Raw genomic sequence first — 22,050 nt, 5'->3', positions numbered from 1 at the left:
CAGACAGATGGTGGACCAATCAAATGAGTCATTTCAGTTGTATACACATCATTGTCTCCGCGGGTGTGGGTTTTAGGGGTCTCCTGTTAGCATTCCTACCCAACTGACTCCTCAAGTATGACTCACAGACTTGTAACCCCCAGACGAAGCAGACTTTACTGTGCTGGCTTGTCAGAGTGCTGTAGTAGGGAAATCTGGCAGGATGCTACTTAGTATTTGGGGTTTGTCTGACTCTGTCTAGCCAGGACTAAGCTGTCTGACTGCACATGTGTGTGTGCATCTGTGGTCAGATTATCTTAAAAACTAACTGTTTTATGACACAATAGTACACTGTAGGAAGGTTTTTTAAGCACTACGGCTGCAGTAACCACTCTGACAAGTACAGTCAGCAGGAATCTAACCTACATTACAGGAAAATGAGCACATTTTCCTTCATATCTCTTCCAGCATGTGTTTTTGTTTTCATCTTTCAGTCTGTAGCCGCATTCCTTTTCCGTGCGTTGCGTGAGATGGAGAGATTGCCGGAGAGTGACTCACTAAAACCTGACCTAGTAGTGAGGTAATCACTGGAGGACGCTCCGAGCAGAAGTGAACTTTTGATGGTGATGTCTGGAATCGTGTCTAGGAATCCCCAGACGACTTGGAATACTACAATATGAGTGACATAATTTTTGTTCACTAGACAGAGTCCCCAATGGAGACAATACCCAAAAAAACCATTACACAGTCTCTCCGCACCGACTTGATAAGACAAACGGAAATAGATGCTCAGTGCATAAATATAGCCAGCATTAGATAATATCTATTCACATCTGCATTTGAGGACATTTTAGAACAAAAAATGGTCTCTTAATTTGTTTGATTTTTTTTAAATAGTCTAGTTTAAAAAGTCTGAACATAGGCTATTATTTTATTAGATGTTCAAAACATTCTTTATGTTTCACTGATACACTTTTGCATGAGTATTATGCTTTGATAAATACCTTTCCTTGCTGTACTTTTAAAGCAGGCTTTGACTGGATGTAGAGCATTGCTATAACATTTTATAATAAAACCAGACTGTCTGGTTATGCTGAAGATGTTGATCGTCTCTGCTCATGTGTCTCTATCACAACATTGTTTGTTAAGCAGCATCACCTGCTGGCTTAATGGAGAACTGCCAACATTACAGCAGCTGCCAAAGGAGGAGACAAACAATGGGAGAGCCCAGAAACATCAGCACTTTTTACACTATTTAGATCAAAACAGAAAGTTATAAACTAATAGAATGTATCGACACAGAGATCATCCAAAATAGCTCAATTCAGAAAAATAAAAAAAGATCACAAAATGGCACTTGATGATAATGACAGAAATAAAAACCCTTTATTTTTAGCCTCTTGAGATAAGCTTCACCACAGTGCAATAGAGCATGCATGAAGGACTGTGGGAAAGTGGTTCAGGAATACCAGAGAGATGGATGCTTGTCCTAAAAAAAGCTTCACAATGGGTATGAAAACATTACGTTCCCCGCTCATTCTTGAATTATACAAAGAGCCCAAATACCCATTTTGGTCCATTTTGGGTTTGGATCACTCTCCCATCACTGAGCCAAAATTATGAATGAAGACATTTCAGCCAAGACTTGGAGCAACGCTACTGGAAACCAATTTCCAAACAATAAACAGAAAAGCAGCACTGGTTGCTTCGCCAGAGTTAAAGACAACAGCTCTGTGTGGCTCTATTATCAACAAAACAAGACAGTACCTCCACAATTGGTATTCATCTCAGCTGGTTTATAGTAATACACACTGATTAAAGTTAATTTTCTGAGACTGACACAGACTCACAATACACTTCAAAAATTCTACAACATGAGTTAAAAAGCAATGATTTTGGACTAAAAAGGAAAATATAAGCACTATATGATATATTTCATTTGTCTGTATCTCCAGTATGAATCACCATCTTCAGTAAACAAATAGCAGGTACCCACTCACGTCCAAATATTTACCAAGTTTGGACATTCAACAAAATCACTCTCGCTATGCAAACTGGTAGGCAAAAAGAAACATAGTGAAATACCAGATCCCATGTTTGGGTACGGGGCCTCCAGCGGTTGAGTGAGCTTTGACCTAAAATAGCTCTGAGAAATGTGAATATGTTCTATGAATAGAGATAAAACCATCTGAGGAGTGAGAAACACTCCAAAAGATAAAATGACTCAAAGACCTGCAAATAAACCTCTAGACATCAGTCAAGAAAAATGAATTTTTGTGTGGATGGTGGTTTGTACCATGGGCATGGGAAAATCTGCTTTGACACAGAAGAAACTTTGGCTCTTTCGAACATTAGAGCAATCTTTTTTTTCTTTTTTTTTTTTTTTGCCAGAATGCGAGGTCTGAAAGGATTTCTGTAATTTGAGAGCAGCCTCTGAAAACAGGATTTGTCTTGTATTGTGTGGGTCTTTGTACGTTGGCTTCAGCAGAAGAGCAGCAGACAAAGGACCCAACTGTGAATTATTTTATATTATCTTTTTGGAATTTTTATGGGGAAAAATTAACCCGTTTACTGCTGCATTTTGGATACTAACAGGCAAAGTGTGTGTATCTTTAAAAGTATATCTCTTTGCTCCAAAACAGGCTAAATTCACTAGTTACAGCAACAATAAACACTGTTGCCCATAAAAACAATAACACATTTTACCTCTTCTCATAAATCGCATGTGATTTATTCTTGATAAAGTGTAACTGGGACTCAACTTTCATCACTGCACTGAAAACAAAATGATTCCACCTTTATGGAACAATGTATATTAGAGATAGACTTTTTTTTTTTTTTGCCAAAATAACTGTAACATAGGTCCTCTACTTTAACTGATTCTTGCATTTTCCCTTTAACTGATCTGCCAAGAAAAAAAAGTCAAGGTTTATCATGCTTTATAGTAACTAAACACGTCACTTATTTGTAGTTTTGACTGGTCTTGGGGTTTATACTTAATAGGTTGAGATAATTTTATAAACCTCACAGGACTTATTTATTATTTATTGTATTTTTGACTTCTTTTTATTGTACAAATAAATAGATGAGTAATAAAACACATAAATAAATAAATCAAGCCGAAAATGTGGAATATTTAGAGGCTTTAACATGAACTTAATGGGAAAATAAGTATTCTACCCATACAGTGGGATGAAGTGGTCGACTGCGAGTACAGAACGCACCACTAGAGGGCGCACAACCCAAGTTGCAAATATACAGTACCTGCCTCTAGTGCAATGAAATACCATCAGAGACATATTATAAAGATATAAAAATACTTAATATTACTTTTACTATTAGACATTAATTAAAGAATACAATAAAGCCAAATATTTTCTACAAAAACAAAAAAAATACTATAATTATTAGGTTGCAAAAAATGGTAAAACCAGGCTATAAAACTCCAAATTGCTCACATTAGACACAATGATAAGTAAATAAAACCATTAAATGTGCTTTTCCCCCTGGGTCCTCTGTAGGAGAAGGTGCCTGGTGCAGGAGTGGTGGACTGAACCGGAGCCTGTTGTGATCCGGGCTCTCCCGGGTGCCTGCGGTCCCTCCTCCGTCAAACGTCAGAAAGTTGTGGTATAAAACTCACTAAGGCCATACCGACCGCTCAAAGTCGCATATACGTCGTTAAGCTGACAGGCTGCGGTCTGCCTCCTCACAGACAATAAAGAGCCGGTAGATTTTAATGAGACAGAAAAGGAGGAGAAATATGCCAAGCTGTGGAGCGACTTAAATCAACCGGACTGAGCCCAAGAATGCAAAAGACAAGTCCGTCTGTTTCTGCAGAGATATCTGTGCCGGATAAATGTCACATATGTGGGAGAGTTTATGTCGGGATGGACTTCAAATTGAGTAATGTCTAATGGGCGAACACATAGGCTACTTGGATTTTTGGTGATAACAAAAGGGACTGCCACCAGAAAACGAATTAAGTGAGGAGTTTTTCCATCATTTAGCTGTTAAAGAAGTTCACAGCAGGCCTTATCAGTCTGATTCTGAACCTTATTCTTGCTGACATTGGCAGTTTTCGAGTGTCAATCTGCATATTTAACCCCAGAACGGACCCAATGCACAGAAAAAGATGCATTTGGGTAAGGTTTTTCTGTTTGTCCTCCTCCTCAATTGCGCAACTTTGAGCTCATCCCTGTCAACTTGTGCCACCGTGGATATTGACCATGTGAAAAGGAAGAGGGTCGAGGCGATACGAGGTCAGATTTTAAGCAAACTTCGACTGACAAGCCCCCCGCATTCGCTCGGACCAAGCAAAATCCCATATCAAATCCAAGCATTGTATAACAGCACCAAGGAGCTGCTGGAGGAACTTGGGAGGGATCGGCAGCAAAGTTGCGGTCAGGACAACACAGAGACAGAGTACTATGCCAAAGAGATATACAAATTCAACATGGTCTATGGACCGCCGGAAAGCAGTAAGTATTACTCTTTTTCGTGCAGATAATTTCGTGGTATTTGTTTTGTTTTTTTAATTCCATCAATCAAGGCGGCGTTGCGCTGCGTAATTACGCACCAGACGAGCCAAATACGCATGAAACTTAAACCTGCCAGACTAGATTTCTACATCATTGTTACGGGTAAATGTCATTTCTAAGCTATAACACAGCATCATTTTATTTTGCTTAGGTTTCAACCAATAATATACAATACTACATTTAAAATATGTATTGAAAATCCTTTAAAAACTGTGAATCCTCAAAGTTGTGGAGCTGTTTGTGTTGGTAAAACCAACAGCTGAACTGTGTGTACACTAGGAGCACAGTGCTCACCAACCTGTTTTAACCTTGCATCAGTGTTCCAGGAAAAGTCACTCTCCTCCTACTCCTGACTCCACTCTTCCTCTTGTTGTTTTTTTTCCTCCATGGATCCTGTCCCTCTCCCCAGATGTTCCCATTTCCTTTCCAGTCAGAACCAAATAAGAGGGGACATCTGCCCGGGCAGAGCAGATGGGGGTGCCTTCAGGAGAAAGAGTAGGAAAAGTTAACTGAGTATACAGACAGGAAAAAGTTAAACGATGGAAGGAGGATTCCCTGTTTTCACTGCACTCAGTCTGTGGGGTCTCGTGAAGCCCTCACACAGACTCACTGCTACCACCCACCTCCTCATTGTGATGAAGCTTAAAGTGACCCCACTGCTCATCTTGGCCAGTGAATCACCTCCACGGGTGGTCTCTGAGCATGACATCACCTACTGCCATGCTCAGGTTTAACTTTGCTTAATTGAGTGTGAAACTGAGTCTGCATCCATCCCCTTAAACCTGAATGATTCCACTGTGCTGTCATTTTACTGCTACTAAGTAAAATTAGGCAAGGATTTACTGCTTAGTTTATGATAAGCTTTATTTTTTTTCTTCAAATCTAACAGTTCCAGTATAGGCTTGCACAGTTTCTATGAGGGATTCGTGTTAAACCACTCTCTGGCACAAGTATTTCCTCTATAGAATAAAAGCCATGAAGTGGAACTGGAAAACCTGTGCTGAAAGGGGCATGTGTCAGCACTTGAGGGAGATTCATGCAGCATGTGGTCAAACGAAGTCTGGCTTGGTGAAAATGTAGAATAGGATAAATGCTGTGCGTGCGGAAGGACCGCAGAGGGCCTCATGGTCTAAAGCAAAGCCAAGACCATTGCATCACAGACCCTTTCACATCAACAGGTGTTTCTCAAAAGACCTATTTTCCCTCAGCAATGTTCTGTTTTAAATCCAGCACAAGCGGTTTTGACAAAAAGACGCCAGGCAGTAGGTGAATCGAGTTGTGCGGTGGGTTATTTGCTGCCCTCAGAGCCACAGATGGACACACTGAAGACACACTAAGTTTTTGAGAACAGTTGCGGTACGTTTTATTGCAGCCTCATGGTGTTTGGTTCTGATTTTGATGTGATTTGCAGACAAACAAACCAAAAAGGCAGAAAGAAAATACCTAAAATATATAAAAAGGATGTGGACTGACCCCATTCCACACTGTATTGTGTAAGTTAATCCAAACTTCCATGTCATTACTAAAATCCAACAAGCTATTATGTAATTTATATCTGGAAATCACAAGTTCTTCAGGATGTCTTTTGCTCCTTAAGGTATCATAGATTTAAAACATTTCCTCGTCACTGACTCTTATTGTAAAATCTCATTATCAGAAGCTGGAACCAATAAGAAAATGTCATATTTACTGTGATAAACATGCAACTATTAATTTCATTTTATAGAAAGATTAACTGAATATTTTTTTAGTCCTCATAGAAATCACTTAATAGTCTGGCAATTCGTAAGGTTACTTACAAACTTTTTTTTTTTTCTGGTTTATTTTACACTTAAATATTGTCAAATGCAGCTTTTAGTCATGGTATGAAAGCAACAAGTGAAGTCCTTTCTGTATAAATGATGAAGTTTATGCATAACTTCACACTAATTTACAGTCAGTAATGAGTCAGCAGACTTAGGGATGGAGAGTTGAAACATAATATATATGTCGAGGCCCAAAACGGAATCTGGCCCGATTCAGAATTGGGCCGGCCCAGAATGGAATTCTATTCTAGGCCGGCCTAGAATGGAATCCTGCTGCTATAATGTTATTTTTATACCATGTTTAATGCAAATGATCTAAATTATTAAAAAAATCAATACATGGAATTCGCAAATATGTGAAAAAAAAATGAAACAAACAACATTTTAATTGTAAACTATAATACACTTTATTTACAAATAGAACCTAGTGGTACTCCCCACCAATATATGGTACAGTGAAATCGACTGAAATTGACAATAGTTACTCAAGGTATGTAAGACTGAAAATGTAAAATTATGACAAATTATGGAATTATGGCTCATTTGCATTAAACATGGTATAAAAATAACATTATAGCAGCAGGATTCCATTCTAGGCCAGCCTAGAATAGAATTCCATTCTGGGCCAGCCCGATTCTGAATCGGGCCAGATTCCGTTTTGGGCCTCGACATATATATAGCTTAGTATAACATTTATTCAGTTTTATAGTATTTTTAGTGTTTATTTAGGATATGTGTCAAGTTGTGAGTATATCTACTGTTTTCGTCAGAATCCTCCTGGACAAGGAGGATTCTGCAGTCATGTACATTTAAGTACATTTACCCAAACACAAGCCTGTACTTTTACTTTGGTGCTTATTTGAGGTACTTATACTTTACTTGACCATTTCATGTTTATGCGACTTTGCACTTCACCACATCTCATAGGCAAATATTTTTCCCCTTTTACTCCACTACATACAGGGGTTGGACAAAATAATGGAAACACCTTCACCTCAAGATGATAATGCCCCAATCCATACAGCTAGAATTGTTAAAGAATGGCATGAGGAACATTCTAATGAAGTTGAGCATCTCGTATGGCCGGCACAGTCCCCAGACCTCAACATTATTGAGCATTTATGGTCAGTTTTAGAGATTCAAGTAAGACGTCGATTTCCACCGCCATCATCTCTAAAAGAGTTGGAGGGTATTCTAACTGAAGAATGTTTTAAAATTCCTTTGGAAACAATTCACAAGTTGTATGAATCAATACCTCGGAGAATTAAGGCTGTAATTGCCGCAAAAGGCGGACCTACACCATATTAAATTATATTTTGTTGATTTTTAAGGTGTTTCCATTATTTTGTCCAATCCCTGTATGTCTGACAGCTTTAGTTACTTTTCAGATTACAAGTGGTCTCTGTGAACACTGTTAAATAGCAAATATTTGGGACAAAAGTTAATACTTAAATGTTCTTTTATGGGCTGAAAAAATTCTCCTCTAGTAAACTGGACTAAAAATACTGTTGGATTGGCTAGACTTCACATTATCACAAAACAGAAAACAGGCATGTTTCTTTGAGCTCATGAAAAATATACTTTTTAGAGGGATCTCATTGGACAGCGATGCTACAAAAGTGTGAAGATCTTAAAAAAACTACTGATTAGTGTAGATGGACCTACCAGCAGTTTATAAAGTAGTTAAAAAGCAGCAGGAAAATGAACCCAAAATGTACACACTGACAGGTTCCATTTTACTGCACAATGACAAATTATATTTTTAATATTAAAGTAAATTTTGTTGATAATATTTTTAAACCTGTGCTTGTAGTGGAGTACTTTCACAGTACAGTATTAGTACTAATATTTGTGTAATAGATTGGCTCCTGTTCAGAGTTGAAGAACCTCTATTAAGGTCAGGCAGAAACAGAAGTCTATGAAAACATGGCCACATTTAGGTGATGCCCATCGTGGCAAAACAGGACCAAAAAGCTGACTCTGTGGAAGAAATTTTTGTCGTGGAGCCAGTGACATCATTTCTCTTCCCTTCTGTAAATGTAGCACACCCTTCTCTTCGCTGGTTTCTGAAGGTAAACTGTTGACCTTTGGTGGATCTGAGGCAGCTCTATGAACCACCACAAATCCGTGACAGGTGCAAATGAAGCAGAAAGCTGCCTGGCAAATGAATGCATTGAGAGAGGCTGTCCAGCAAACATCAGAAAAAATGTCCTTTTATAGCATGGCATGCTTACAGAATCTGGCATATATCAATGCCTGAGGTTGAGTTGTGGAGAATTCATCATGGTCAGATGGGGTCTGGGTCCAAAAAGTTGTCAGTGGTACCGGGGATAGCTTGGTTTTGATACACAGATACCACAGAGATTAAGTCATACTGAGCTCAATAATAATGCTTTTACAATGACACATTTAAATTTCCACCAAATATAGAGAAAATGTGTAGAGAGATGCTGAAGAATTCTGATAAGGCTGCAAGGAAGATAAACTCCTCCGACAGAAATGAAACCATAGTCAGACTGTAGGAGAGTAAGTTTGTTATTCTTCTTCAACAGTATTAACATATGCCTTTATTTCAACACGTCTGAGGCAATGTGTTCAAAAATAAGGTAAAAAAAAAAAACCCAAAACAGATACTTGCATCTAGGGCAGGGGTGTCAAATTCATTTTAGTTCAGGGGCCAGACCAGTAAAATAGTAGCATAACTGCCAATATATAATGACAACTTCAAACTTTTCAACAACTTCAAATATATTTATAATTTTTTATTTTTGACTAAAACAAAGACAAAAATTTGAAGTTGCCATTTTTTTATATGCATAATATAATATTATTTTCTTCACATTAAACCAAGAAGAATATTTGGAATCATTATTTATAGGTCATTATGCTATTATTTTACTTGCAAATTCATCCCGCGGGCCAGATTGGAACCTTTGGCAGGCCAGTTTTGGCCCGCAGGCTACATGTTTGACAACTGTGATCTAGGGTGTTACTTTCTGACATTTGCAGGCAAGTATGTTCTACTACTTATTTGCACTGTTGTGGTTAATGAAAATGACACACTTATTCATGCACAAGAAGGCAGTCTTGTCTGCTTCATACAAAAAACAAGGTGCATAAAGTCATACAATAGCAATATATTCACAATGTCCGATAATTCAGAAAATATAGATAACAAAGCCATAAATTAAAAGAATCTGCCTGAATCTGTAATGGACGGGACATAGTAGAAGTGCACATGAGATAGAACCGTGTCTATTCCATGAACAAGTATTAATATATTTTAACTACATTTCACTATTAGTATCATTTGTCTATTTCAGTAGAGCTATATTGCTGATTTCCCAAATAAATTCTCAGAATACCCCAAGTTAGGGATATTTCAGTGCCAGTTTTTCTTGGATAGTAAATCTGATAGTTATCTGAGAAATAGAAGTAGAGAAATACAATAGAGAAATTGTAAAAGGAAGTTTCTCACCTCGTGTTGTCCAAATATTAATATTTATATTATGAACTGACCTCAGAATCTGTTTTATTCACCAATTATGTAAACACATACAAGGAATTTTATGCTGGCTCTCTAAATAAATACAAAATGTGAAAAAAACGTCAGAAAATGTAGAAGGAAATCATCATCATCATCATCATCATTTATGTTGTTGTATAATATGAAAGAGTGAACAAACCTTCAAATCAAGTATTTATATGCTTACATTCAGGAGAAGGAGAACATTGTTAGTTATTCATTTGTTTATACATAGATTTTTTTTTTTGTAAGAGGAACTTTTCTTTTGCATCTTCAGTCCCATGAAAGGCCTAGTATAAACTACTGTCACAGCCATTAAATTCACAGATTTGTCATTTACCAATACTGAGCAGGATACAAGGCTAACAGGGATAAACAGCCATATTGAGGACTAACAGTTAACATAAGCAAAAGAAACTATAATTCCCAAAATGCACTTCAGATTGTGTAATCATTAAATTAATAGCATTTCATTTTCATGTTCTTTGATTGCTTAATGCTACTCAAAAACAACCTCCCAAAAACACTGAAAAGCTGCATTATCACAAATGAACCAAGCATGTGTGTGTGTGTGTGTGTGTGTGTGTGTGTGTGTGTGTGTGTGTGTGTGTACACCTGCTGTTGTGAAGTGATTTCATTCTACAACATTTAGATGAAACCAGCATCACAGGGAAAAGGGGGTGTGAACAACCTTCTCAGGTTGGATCTGTGACATAACTAGATTAAAAATATGAAAATTAAACTGTCATCTGTCATTGAAAAGGAATAGAATAAAATAGAAATAGATGAAAATCAAGGTATAAAATGTCTGGGTGAGCAGAGGCCCCTGTCCCCCTCCTAACCTGATGCTGATGTTGATGATGATGAGAAATTTAAAAATGCTCTTTACATTTTGAACAGATGATGGAAAACTGATTCTGTGAGTCACAATAATGCATTATCTCAAAATTAAGACTTAGACTCTAATGATAATGACGTAGTATATGAAAGTAATGACTTAGTATCTCCAAATCTTGACTGGTATTTCAAAAATATTGACTTAGCTTCTTAAAAATATTCACTTAGCATCTCAAAAATGGGACAGAATTTAATGAGATACACAAATATTTGATTATTCTGAGATTATTCAAGATTTTTTGATGCTATCTCATTATTTTAAGCAATTTCTTATGGTTTCTTTCAAACTGTTTCAAGCTTCTTTCACAAGCTGTAAGTCAAATCTTTGAAACTAACTCAGAGGCCAAAACTTAATTAGGCAAGCTATTCAATATTTACACTATATGTATTATTGGCTGTCAATACACTGAACATCATACTAATTCTAAATGGAAAAACGTACCAAACGTTGTACATATCAGCTAAATCCTCACTGACTAAGATTACAAGGGCAGATTTGCACTGATAACATCCACATACATGAGATCTGTTTCCTCTGAGTTGATACAGAGCTGGTATCCCAGACCCTCATAAACGTTTTTAAGGCGGTTTGCTTTCTGCAGTAATGTTGTTCTCTGTGTTGCAGATGATCTGCCCCACTGCCTAAAAGGCATCACCTCTAAGGTTTTCCGTTTCAACGTCTCAGCCATGGAGAGGAACTCAACGAACCTCTTCAGAGCAGAGTTTCGTGCTTTGAGGGTCCCAAACTCAAATGCCAAGAGGAATGAACAGCGGATTGAGCTCTACCAGGTGCGTAAAGGTACCGTTTCCTTGTCCTTCTACCCAGATCAGTGATATGTATAAATATAAATGTTGAATAGTGTGCTGTAAGAGCAGCTGGCGGTGCAGATTTTTGTCTTTAACTTGCTTAAACTTACACAAACCATGTGCAATGTGATAAAATAATATGACAAACATTCATACATTACACTCAGATCAGACCTTTTTTCTCTTTTGGCATCAAGCATCCAGCAAGAAAAATAATCTATATAAAAAGTACCACATTATAAAAACACTGGTCAGGACTGATGTCATGGAAAACCAAAGAGGACCACATTACCAAACACTGAATAAAAGGCCAATTCAAAAGTGGCTTCTGTAATAAATGCTTGCATCCCGAGAAATCTGACAATATATTTACTAATAATTAGTTTATGGACTGGGACAAATACAGTATATATAAATAAACTTTAAACAGCTATCCAGCCTTGTATCATAGGGTTTATAGTGAAAGCTCATTGGCAGCACTTGTTCCTGGAGGAGCTTTTATGAGATGAAAACAGGGAATTAACAAGAAAATTACCTGATGACAGAACTACCATAAAGCTAAATAAAAATGGCTGCAACAGGATACAGAAAAATACATTACAGACATTAATAGACATGAGTTTTGTTGCTGAAATAACCAGGATTGGGCATTCTCTGCACAATTTGAAGCACCTATTTAAGTTGGAATTTAGTAGCTCTTTTGCGGCATTTTGCTGTGGATGTTTTGGAAACCTTATACAAAACTCAAACACTGAATATTGCACTTAGCTAATCTCATTGCAAAATAAACGCCAATATTTTTTGTACTGAAGCCCCAACTTCAGTAAAAGTTCTGTATTAAGGTTGTTTGGCTGTGTAAGACTTGTACACTGTAGTGCCTGATGTGAACACCTACTTACTGTATTAGTATTGGACCAAACCATTCATTCAGTGCCAGGGACAACACTAACTGTAGTTAAATTAAGACTAGTGTGGATTTAAAATCTAACTCTATACACTAGTGTAACAAGTACTTAACTCTATTTAGTGTTATGAAGACTTAATTATTATCTCTGGTAAGAGGTATTTTAACACTGTATCGGAGTTGGATTATCAACACTTTGGAAAGTATTAAATTAGCACAAAGCTTGGGACAAAAGAAACAATGGTAGTGTTAAAACTGACACTCTCAGAGATGATTTAACACTAGGGATGCACCGATCAAGATACCAGTATTGGTCCGATACTGAGCGTGTGTACTAATACTCGTACTCATAAAAGTGCTTCAATACAAACACATCGATAACACTTGATGGCAGCGTGACATTCACCTCATAGTGCAGCAAGTACACAACCAAGGAGAAATGTCTATCTGTTTCTTTGCTTTAACCTGTTTATTTTCTTTCCTATACCACAGTTTTGTATGTAAAAGTTCATTGTCTCTCCATTCCTCTCTGTATTTTAACTTTTCATAAAAGCCCATCTAGGGACCGGTGCTGCAAATTAGCTTTTGCTATAAGCACTATAATGCATGCATGGGATTGCTGTGTTACAGTTGGTCTATGTCTTTTGTATCTGTCCCTATCACATAAACCAAATAAATAATTAAATAAATGTCAGCAGTGCGGAGATTTTTCAAAATAAACGACGATGACAAAAGTAACGTGACCGCAAGTTACGTTAAAGCAGTGTTTTTCAACCTTGGGGTCAGGACCCCACGTGGGGTCGTATGGAATTCAAATGGTGTCGCCTGAAATTTCTAGTAATCGATAAAAATACACATAAAAATGTACTAATAAAAAATATATGGTGAGTTGAGAGAGACAATCATAATACATAAAAGACACGACAAACTGTGAAGCTGAAACTGAAGCACTGTGGTTCTGTTTATCTGTCAAATGTTCATTGTGGTCGGTTTCAGATGCTGCAGCTCTTTTATAATTCACAGGTTGAGTTATTGTTTGTATTGTTTGTAAATAGAAGCTGGAATGTAATGTAATGCCAACCTGGCTTTTCTGCCTCCGTCCATAATAATATATATTATATAGCCTAAATGTTGTCTAAAATTAACATTTATTTGCAACATAGTACTCCAAACTATTACATGATCAGAAACAAATTAATTTTTAGCAAAAAAAATGAATGTCTGGGGTCGCCAGAAATTTGTGATGTTAAAATGGGGACACGAGCCACAAAAGGTAGGGAACCACTGCGTTAAAGACACAAACAGAAACAGATGGAGCGTACGGTCCGTCCTCTGGGTACATTCCGTACGTAATTCTGTCCGTTTTCCGGAAGCCATATAAAAATCCTCATATTATCTTATAAGGTTCTATGCGTACCCAGATGGAGCGGCAGTACCACCGGGAACCGCGGAGGAAGCGACTGTGTGAGTTAGTGAAAAACTACTGACATATTTATGACAACTACCCTCATCAATATTAACATCAACATTAGCATCCACATTAGCATTACCTCCTCTGTCGTCGCCATGTTTGTTATTACTGACTTTCTTCTTCTTCTTCTTCTTAAAAAAATTTTACTCTTCTTCCTGGTATTTGTCCAGTATGGTTAATTAAGAGCGGCGCCCCCTGGTGGATTAATTGAGAAACGCTCATTGCAACGCATTAAATGTCAGTAGCAGCACTTTGTTAGAATCAAACTAATGACAATGACAATAAAGCACATTTTCAAAAGTAACTAAGAACTGTAGTGATATTATTAAGTACTCGTATTGACAAGTAATCAAATGTTAGTACTTGTACTTGGTCTGGAAAAAAGTGGTGTTGGTGCATCCCTATTTAACTCTATACAACACAGGTGTCAAACATGTGGCCCGGGGGCCAAATCTGGCCCGCCAAAGGTTCCATTCCGGCCCGCAGGATGAAAGAGCAAAAATGAACCTGAACAGTCCAGGTTGTCCAAATCATTTTGGTTCAGGTTCCACATACAGACCAATGTGATCTCCAGTAAAAATAACAACACAGTAACCCATAAATACTGGCGACTACAAATTCTCTTTGTGAAAAATTATGTGGAAAAAATTTAAGTGAAAAAAATAACATTAGACTGTGAAAATATTTACATTTACAAAAGTATTCTTTCACAATAAAATGCAAATAAATACATAAATAAAAATAAAGATGAACAACCTGAAATGTGCAATTTGAACAATATTCTGCCTGTTACTAAATATTTTGTGCATTTATGGATCCACTGTGATCTGTAGTTGTGTTAATAATAAGAGATGTAATATTGTAGAAATTGTTCAAATTTTAGTTCCAAACTCCAAAATTTTAACAATATTCTGCCTGTTACCAAATCTTTATGTAACATTGTGTGTAATGTTCATGTATAAATAATAAATCGAGGTATAGTTTTGTTAAAATTGCACAAGTTTTTCAAATGAAATTTCTGTTTTTTCAGGTTATTCACATCTTTTTGTAAAATGTAAATATTTTCATAATTTAATTTGGGGTTTTTTGTACTAAGACAAAAAGAAAAACTTGGATTTGTCATTATTTATAGGTTATTAAGTCATTATTTTACTGGTCTGGCCTGCTTGAGATCAAATTGGGCAAAATATGGGTCCTGAACCAAAATGAGTTTGACACCCCTGCGATACAATTTGCTAACTGCATAAATGTTAAAGCTGTTCTATCTTTAGGTAACAGCTTGCTAACATTAGCTGAGTCTCTGGGCTGATAGAAATTTTCTGTAAGCAGGTGTGATAGTTGGGGAGATTAGATGTTTTCACTGCTTAGAGGTGCAGTGTTGGGAATTAAAAAGCATCACAAGATCCTGTAATCAAGTGTAAAGTGCCCAGTCAAACACAGTGTGAACACGCTTTTGCAGTAACGACAGTAACTCTAATCAGGTTAAATAAATAGACATTCCACAGGTCACAAATACATGCAGGTCTGTACATAATTCAAGGCTTTATTACCTCCGCCAAGGAGGTTATGTTTTTGCCAGGGTTTGTTTGTTTGTTTGTTTGTTTGTCTGTCCGTTAGTGTGCAACATAACTCAAAAAGTTATGGACAGATTTGGATGAAATTTTCAGGGTTTGTTGGAAATGGGATAAGGAAGAAATGATTAAATTTTGGTGGTGATCGGGGGGGCACTGATCAGCCTTGGCAGAGGTCTGCGCTCTCCGTGTGCTTCTAGTTTACTGTATGTATTGGGTGTTGGGCACGGTGGTGCAGTGGTTAGCACTATCGCCTCACAACTATTTGATTTCAGCTTTGAGTTTGCATTTTCTATTCATCTCTGTGTGGGTTCCCAGCACATTCCAAAGACACGTACATAAAAGATTCACTGATCAAGCTAAAATCATCCATAGGTGGTATTTTGTGAGAGTGAATGATTGCTGCTGACACGCCTTCATCTGATATTAGCCAGGATCGGCTCCAGCATCAACCCCAACAATTAAGTAGTTCAGAAAACAGATGGATAGTTGAAGGCTTTACTGATCGTTCTTAAGTAATGCACCATTTGGTTATTGTAAATGTCAGTACTGAATCAAGCATAGCCGTTTAATTTGCTGTACAGTGAAAACCTTCTGCAATTGACCCTTTATCTTATACAGATCGTGAGACCAAATGAACACATCAGGAAGCAACGCTACATCGGAGCCAAAAACGTGCTGACCAGAGGAACTCCAGAGTGGGTCTCCTTCGATGTGACTGAAACAGTACGGGAGTGGCTGATGAACAGAGGTGAGGCAGAGGACGCTTCATTTTACAATTAATCTGAAGCTTTTTAAGATGCAAAACAGGAGAAAAATGTCATAACTGATCACCTTTAGGATCTAATCTGGGATTGGAGATCAGCGTACACTGTCCCTGTCACACGTTCAACCCCAATGGAGACATTATTGACAATGAGAACGAAGTTCTGGAGGTGAAGTTTAAAGGTGAGCTCCAACATTGGGTCATATGAAAAATGTTCAGATTCATGTGGGAAATAAATCTACTTTTGCAAGTTTTGCTGTTCAAAAATGGCTCAATTCTATACAACAATTATAGATTATTTATGGATTTTCTCAATTGGGAAGAGTCTGATACATACGTGATATATTTACATGATGGTACTGACTCAGTATTTGCTTTAAATGAGATATTTTATAGTAGTTTCATCATTAAAAATCCCCATACTTATTTGGGTAAAAGGGCTTTTGTCTGCTCTGCACCTTATGCATGGAATATGTTGCAGAAAGACTGGAAACTGAGTGACTTTAATTGAGCACTTTTTAATCCAAACAGAGTCCACAACAAGCACTTGTTTTTCATATTCTGCCTGTAATTTTAGTCCATTTTCTTTTATTTGTCTTGTTCTTGTGTTTTAGCTGAGTAATTTCGTTTGTTTTGGGATTTGCTGTTGTTTATCTTGGCCAAGAGTCCCTTGAAAAATAAGTTTTTAATCTCAGTGGGATTTTCCTGGTTAAATACAGGTTATATATAACAAAAAATAAAAAGTGGATGGTGTTTCTGTTCATGAAAGACTGATACAATGATGATAGTTTCAGGCTGATTGATTTAGCGTGCTCATTATACTTCAGAGTAAATGTCTATGTAGATGTTTGACCTTTAACTTTTTCTATCAAAGGAGTTGATGGAGATGAGGAGCAGAGTCGCTGGGATCTGGATCACCTGAAGAAGCAGAAGGAGCAGTCACTGCCTCACCTTATCCTCATGATGATCCCACCGCACCGTCTGGAAACTCAGTCCACACGACGACGCAAGAGAGCTCTGGACACGAACTACTGTTTCTCGTAAGAGATGAATAGAATAGAATAGAATAGAATAGAATAGAATAGAATAGAATAGAATAGCCTTTAGTGCTACACAAATAACAGCAGAGCAAATATAAAATTACAAAAACTAAAACTAAGATAAGAAAATATATTTTACAATTTAACTAAGTAACATAAGAATAAAGCTTAGTGGAATAAAAAATAAAACTGGACAAAATATTATTAAATGCACTTCGTGGGTTACATTTGGTTCCGTGTTTGTCATCAACCGCAGAAACACAGAGGAGAGCTGCTGTGTTCGTAAGCTCCACATCGATTTCCGGCGCGACTTGGACTGGAAGTGGATCCATGAGCCCAGTGGCTACGACGCCAACTACTGCTCTGGTCCGTGCCCTTACCTGAGGAGCTCCGATACCACACACAGCTCGGTAAGAAGTCCTGCAATACAGACACAGAAGACATCAACAAGTCAATCAAACAGTCACTTAAACAGACCTTAATATGAAAGCTGTCCAATAAAACAGTCATTACAATAAAGGTTGATTGCAATGACAGTGATTTTAGTTATTTTCTGTGTGTATTTTTTTATGGTGTTAGCACCATCAGAAGCAGAAATGCAGAATCACATCTCTAGGTGAACAGACTTGTTAAGAATTAAGCTGCTTTTAGACATAGACATATAGACATAAACATATAGCTGCACACACAGACATAGACAGACTTTATTCGTCATTCCAGTTGAAATTTTGATTCAATTGGCTCAGCAGGCAGCAATAAATAAAACAGGCATTATATATATATATATATATATTAATATATTATATTTTTTTATCATATATATATATATATATATATATATGATAATATACACAAGATGGAATAAATATGCATATAAAAACTATGTGTGAGTATAAAACGCTATGGTTCTCGGATATTTTAGATTTTAGTTTACTCATTTGACCGTCTCTTAACCTATAAAATAATCGCAAGCTTCATCATGTTCAGTTCATAAAAACAAAACTGGATATTTGATTGTAACCCCTTACTGCCCAGATTTATTTACAGTTATGTATATTTTTAAATCATTATTTGTGTTGTTACCATCAAGCAGATGCTGAATTAAGTGCAGACTGTAAATCTGAATGTAATACATACAATAGTTATGATACAATTTAGTGACATTAGGCATAATTGGTATAATAATAATTACATAAGTGTTGATCAGTTCCTACAGTCAATAATCCAAATAAAAAGAAAATGACACAAAAATCAAAAGAATGTAATGAAATGAATAAAACAGGGCTTTGAAACTGATCCATGACCAGTTGAATACTGAGGCAAATTTGTGACAGTAGTGTAGAAGGGGCTAAAAGTAATACATTCAGAATAGCACTTGCAAATTGCTGATAAACACTTTGAATTAAGGGGTCTTGATGAAAACATCCATCTAGCAAGAAACTGTTGTGTCTTATTCTTTCATTGAATAGAGTCTCTGAACTTATATTTATACAGGGTGTTTAACCCATAAAGACCCAAACATCCACTGGTGACCAAAATCATGACCTGATCTAAAATGTTTAATAACTTCTGATCCACTAAACCTATAAATACATGTAAATAATGGGTATAAAATGCAGTTTGTCATCTTTTCATGATCATCAGATATGACCCATTTCGACATTCAGAGGTTCTGTAGTGAAGGTGGAAACACCGTCATCTTCTACAACATTGATTCACCAATAAAACCCATGGAGTTGGATCAATGACAGTGGATGGAGACACTAGGTTAATGATAGATTTTACTAAAAAAAGTCCTGTTTTCCTACGTTTTCTCTGTTTTTGATAGAAAAAACCTCAACTTTAATCTGAGCTTTAATGAACATCTACATGATCAGTAAATTAAATATGGGAAAATACATGATTTTCACCTAAGAATACAAAATACAGAGCATAATATTAAAAAAAAAAAAAATCTTGATAAATCACTTAAGAAAGATTAAAAATAGAGAAAAAAATCATTTGGGAACTGCCACAAAATTAGCACTGGGTTCAGTTTAACATCACCACAAAAGGTGAAGGTTAGTATATTGACTACATTAGGAATACTTTATTAATTTTGTATTAACATAAATGATTTTGAATGCAGTTGCTATTAAGTGTTATATTTTCCTCTGTCTAAAGCTGCTGAGCCTGTACAACACTTTGAACCCCGAGGCGTCAGCGTCCCCCTGCTGTGTCCCTCAGGACCTGGAGCCTCTCACCATACTCTACTACTCTGGACGAACCCCCAAAGTGGAGCAGCTCTCCAACATGATTGTGAAGTCCTGCAAGTGTAGCTGAGACGGCACAAACTGAGAGGTAGAATGGCGGGATTTCTCTAAGGTACTGACCAAACCCATGACTTTTGGACTCTTTGCTGTGACGAATACTTTGACTGACCCTGTGGCCTCACAGCTTAGATCTGAACACCACTCTGAAGGTCACACTATTTTTAAGGATGCTGATTTTCTTTAAAACTTGAGGTCTTCATCTTTTTCCTGTTTTTTTTATTTTTTTTATTGTCCCCTTCTCACTCAATTCTGGATGACAAGTTGGTGTGTTAATCTTAGAAATCCCAATTTGTACTAAGCTCATTTTACAATCAAGATGTGATTCAGACATTTCTGTCTAGATCTGTGAGTTGGACACCATCCTCCTAAGGCTAGATTACAGATATCCTGCCTACAAATCTGTCTGTGACAAAAAAAATCCAGTCTGGGGTTACTACACAATTAAGAAATAAAGCAGACTAACATGTGCAGTATTTTTTTGTGATCTGAAACAATAAAATACTTCATAAAGTTAATCTCTAGTGTGGAGCAGCTTTTCTGTTTCTAGCCTTGGGATGACACTGTTAATAGTCACAAATATAGACGGTGTCTCCTGAGCAGATATCGATGAGTGCTTTCAGGATGGATTTTTCCTTGAATTCGCCTTAAGTACCCTCCCCTTCAACCAGCGGGCATTATCCTCAAACACAAAGGAGAAAGGACAGACTTGCTGCTGTATCCAAAGCCATAGCTGTGGTCAGGGAGAAGGAGAGCTGAGAGAATGCCTGTTGGATTTGCAATGGAAAGTGGATGAACAAAGAAGTTGAGCCAAGCTCTTCTTTTTTTGGCCAGCCAGCAGCAATGACCTTTTTTTTTTGGTGCGTCTATTAGAAGGAATAGAAGAAGAAGATGAAGATGAAGAGGAGGCGACCTGGAGAAAAAGGAAGAACTGTGATGGAAAGTAGCCCTGAGCGCACAGCCATTCACTGGAAGTTATCATCCTGAACAAGTTCAAATTATTTTTGGGACATCAAAGAATATACTGGAAAAGAACACATGTTATGTAACTAGTTTTTTACAAGTTTTCTTGTACATTAATAGCAGATTTGGTCTGTTATGCAACTTTTCATATAGTAATTGTTTCCCAAACTGGGATAAAAATTTGATGTGAACTTCCATTTTCCATAGTGGAATCACTTATATTAAATAAGGGTACGGTTATGTGGATTTCATCGTGATTTTGACATTTCTGCTTCTGTCAGATATGCGTTTTGTTTTTTTGTTTTATTTTTCATGTAAAAATGATTTTGACCTGTTTTATGTGATCCAGTGTATGTTTGACTAAAGTCTTCGATCTGTGACTTAATGTATTAAAAGGTAAAAATCCCTGTCAAGTTAAATCACAATTCACTTTCCTTTAACAATAACAGAAAATGTAATGAAAGTTAAAAGCAGTTTTAGTAAACTATCCTCTCCTCTCACCTGTCAACCTTCACTCCTGCAGGCTGACAACAGTTTGCATGTGAGTCATGATTTTGGTGTTTGTGCTCCCAAAACACTGCAGTCTTTCATTCTCTCTGCTCCGTCTCAGTGTTTGTTTTGGTGATCTTTTACAGTGTGAACCCTTAATGGAACAAAACTGAAAAGGGAGGGGGAAAAGTCAGAACATGACAGTGGCTGGATGTACAGTAGACCTCATTTTCTTCTCAGAGTTAGGAGTCTTAATCCCTGTACTGTTTGACATTCACCCAGTCGGTCGTTGAGCTTTTAGGTGACATTTTGACAAAAATATTGTTTTACTGACTTGTTGATTGTTATTAAAAAGACAAAGACAACACGCAAAAGTTTTATGAGCCATTTGTAAATCACAAAAATGTAAGATTTCAGCCTTTTTTAACTTGTTTGCTTAATTCATCCACTGTCTTCCATTGTGAATTTCCATTGAAAACACTTCTTAATGCTTTAGTTCCATACAATCCATTTTTCTTCCTTGAATCTCACCAGTCCACCTGTTTCCTCCAGGCGCACGCAGAAACATTTCTACTAGAGTAATAAATTCAGCTTCTCTTTCTCAGGGACTGTAGTTTAACAGCTTTCCCAGGCAAAAAGTAATCACTCTTATTTTCAGTAAATGAGCAGACATCTCTTTATTTTCTTTTGCTTTTTTCTTTTGTTCATATATTGTATAAGTATAAATCAAATATCAATATCATGAGAAATGTATTTATGCAGTTGATACTGTTTTGGTTAAGGTGCTGTTTAAAAATGTTTATAGAGTGTAACTAATGGATTTATTAGAGATGAATAAATCAATGCGTTTTAGAGGTAGTTAAGCCAAGAATAGGTTTTCAATTTTCTGATTGCAAAGTAATTGCGTAATACAGTATTTCAACTGAGTTGTTTGACATCTGACCTTTAACAAAGAGGTGAGGAACTTCTGGATCAACATGAATTC

The 22,050-nt window shown here is 36.8% G+C and overlaps 1 protein-coding gene across 1 annotated transcript; it reads left to right on the top strand.

The window, feature by feature from the left end:
• The first annotated feature begins 3,641 nt into the window (after positions 1-3,641).
• On the top strand, positions 3,642-21,439 carry LOC115415086 (transforming growth factor beta-3 proprotein-like). The gene is made up of 7 exons (XM_030128529.1): positions 3,642-4,457; positions 11,371-11,534; positions 16,120-16,249; positions 16,339-16,446; positions 17,139-17,304; positions 17,561-17,714; positions 19,468-21,439. The coding sequence occupies exons 1-7, from the start codon at positions 4,112-4,114 to the stop codon at positions 19,624-19,626; spliced, it is 1,227 nt and encodes a 408-aa protein (XP_029984389.1). The 5' UTR covers positions 3,642-4,111; the 3' UTR covers positions 19,627-21,439.
• The last annotated feature ends 611 nt before the right edge of the window (positions 21,440-22,050 follow it).

Source organism: Sphaeramia orbicularis, chromosome 24 (genome assembly GCF_902148855.1).
Source record: "Sphaeramia orbicularis chromosome 24, fSphaOr1.1, whole genome shotgun sequence".
NCBI lineage: Eukaryota > Metazoa > Chordata > Actinopteri > Kurtiformes > Apogonidae > Sphaeramia > Sphaeramia orbicularis.
Note: the sequence above shows the minus strand (reverse complement) of the source record. Positions and strands in the feature narration are given on the sequence as shown.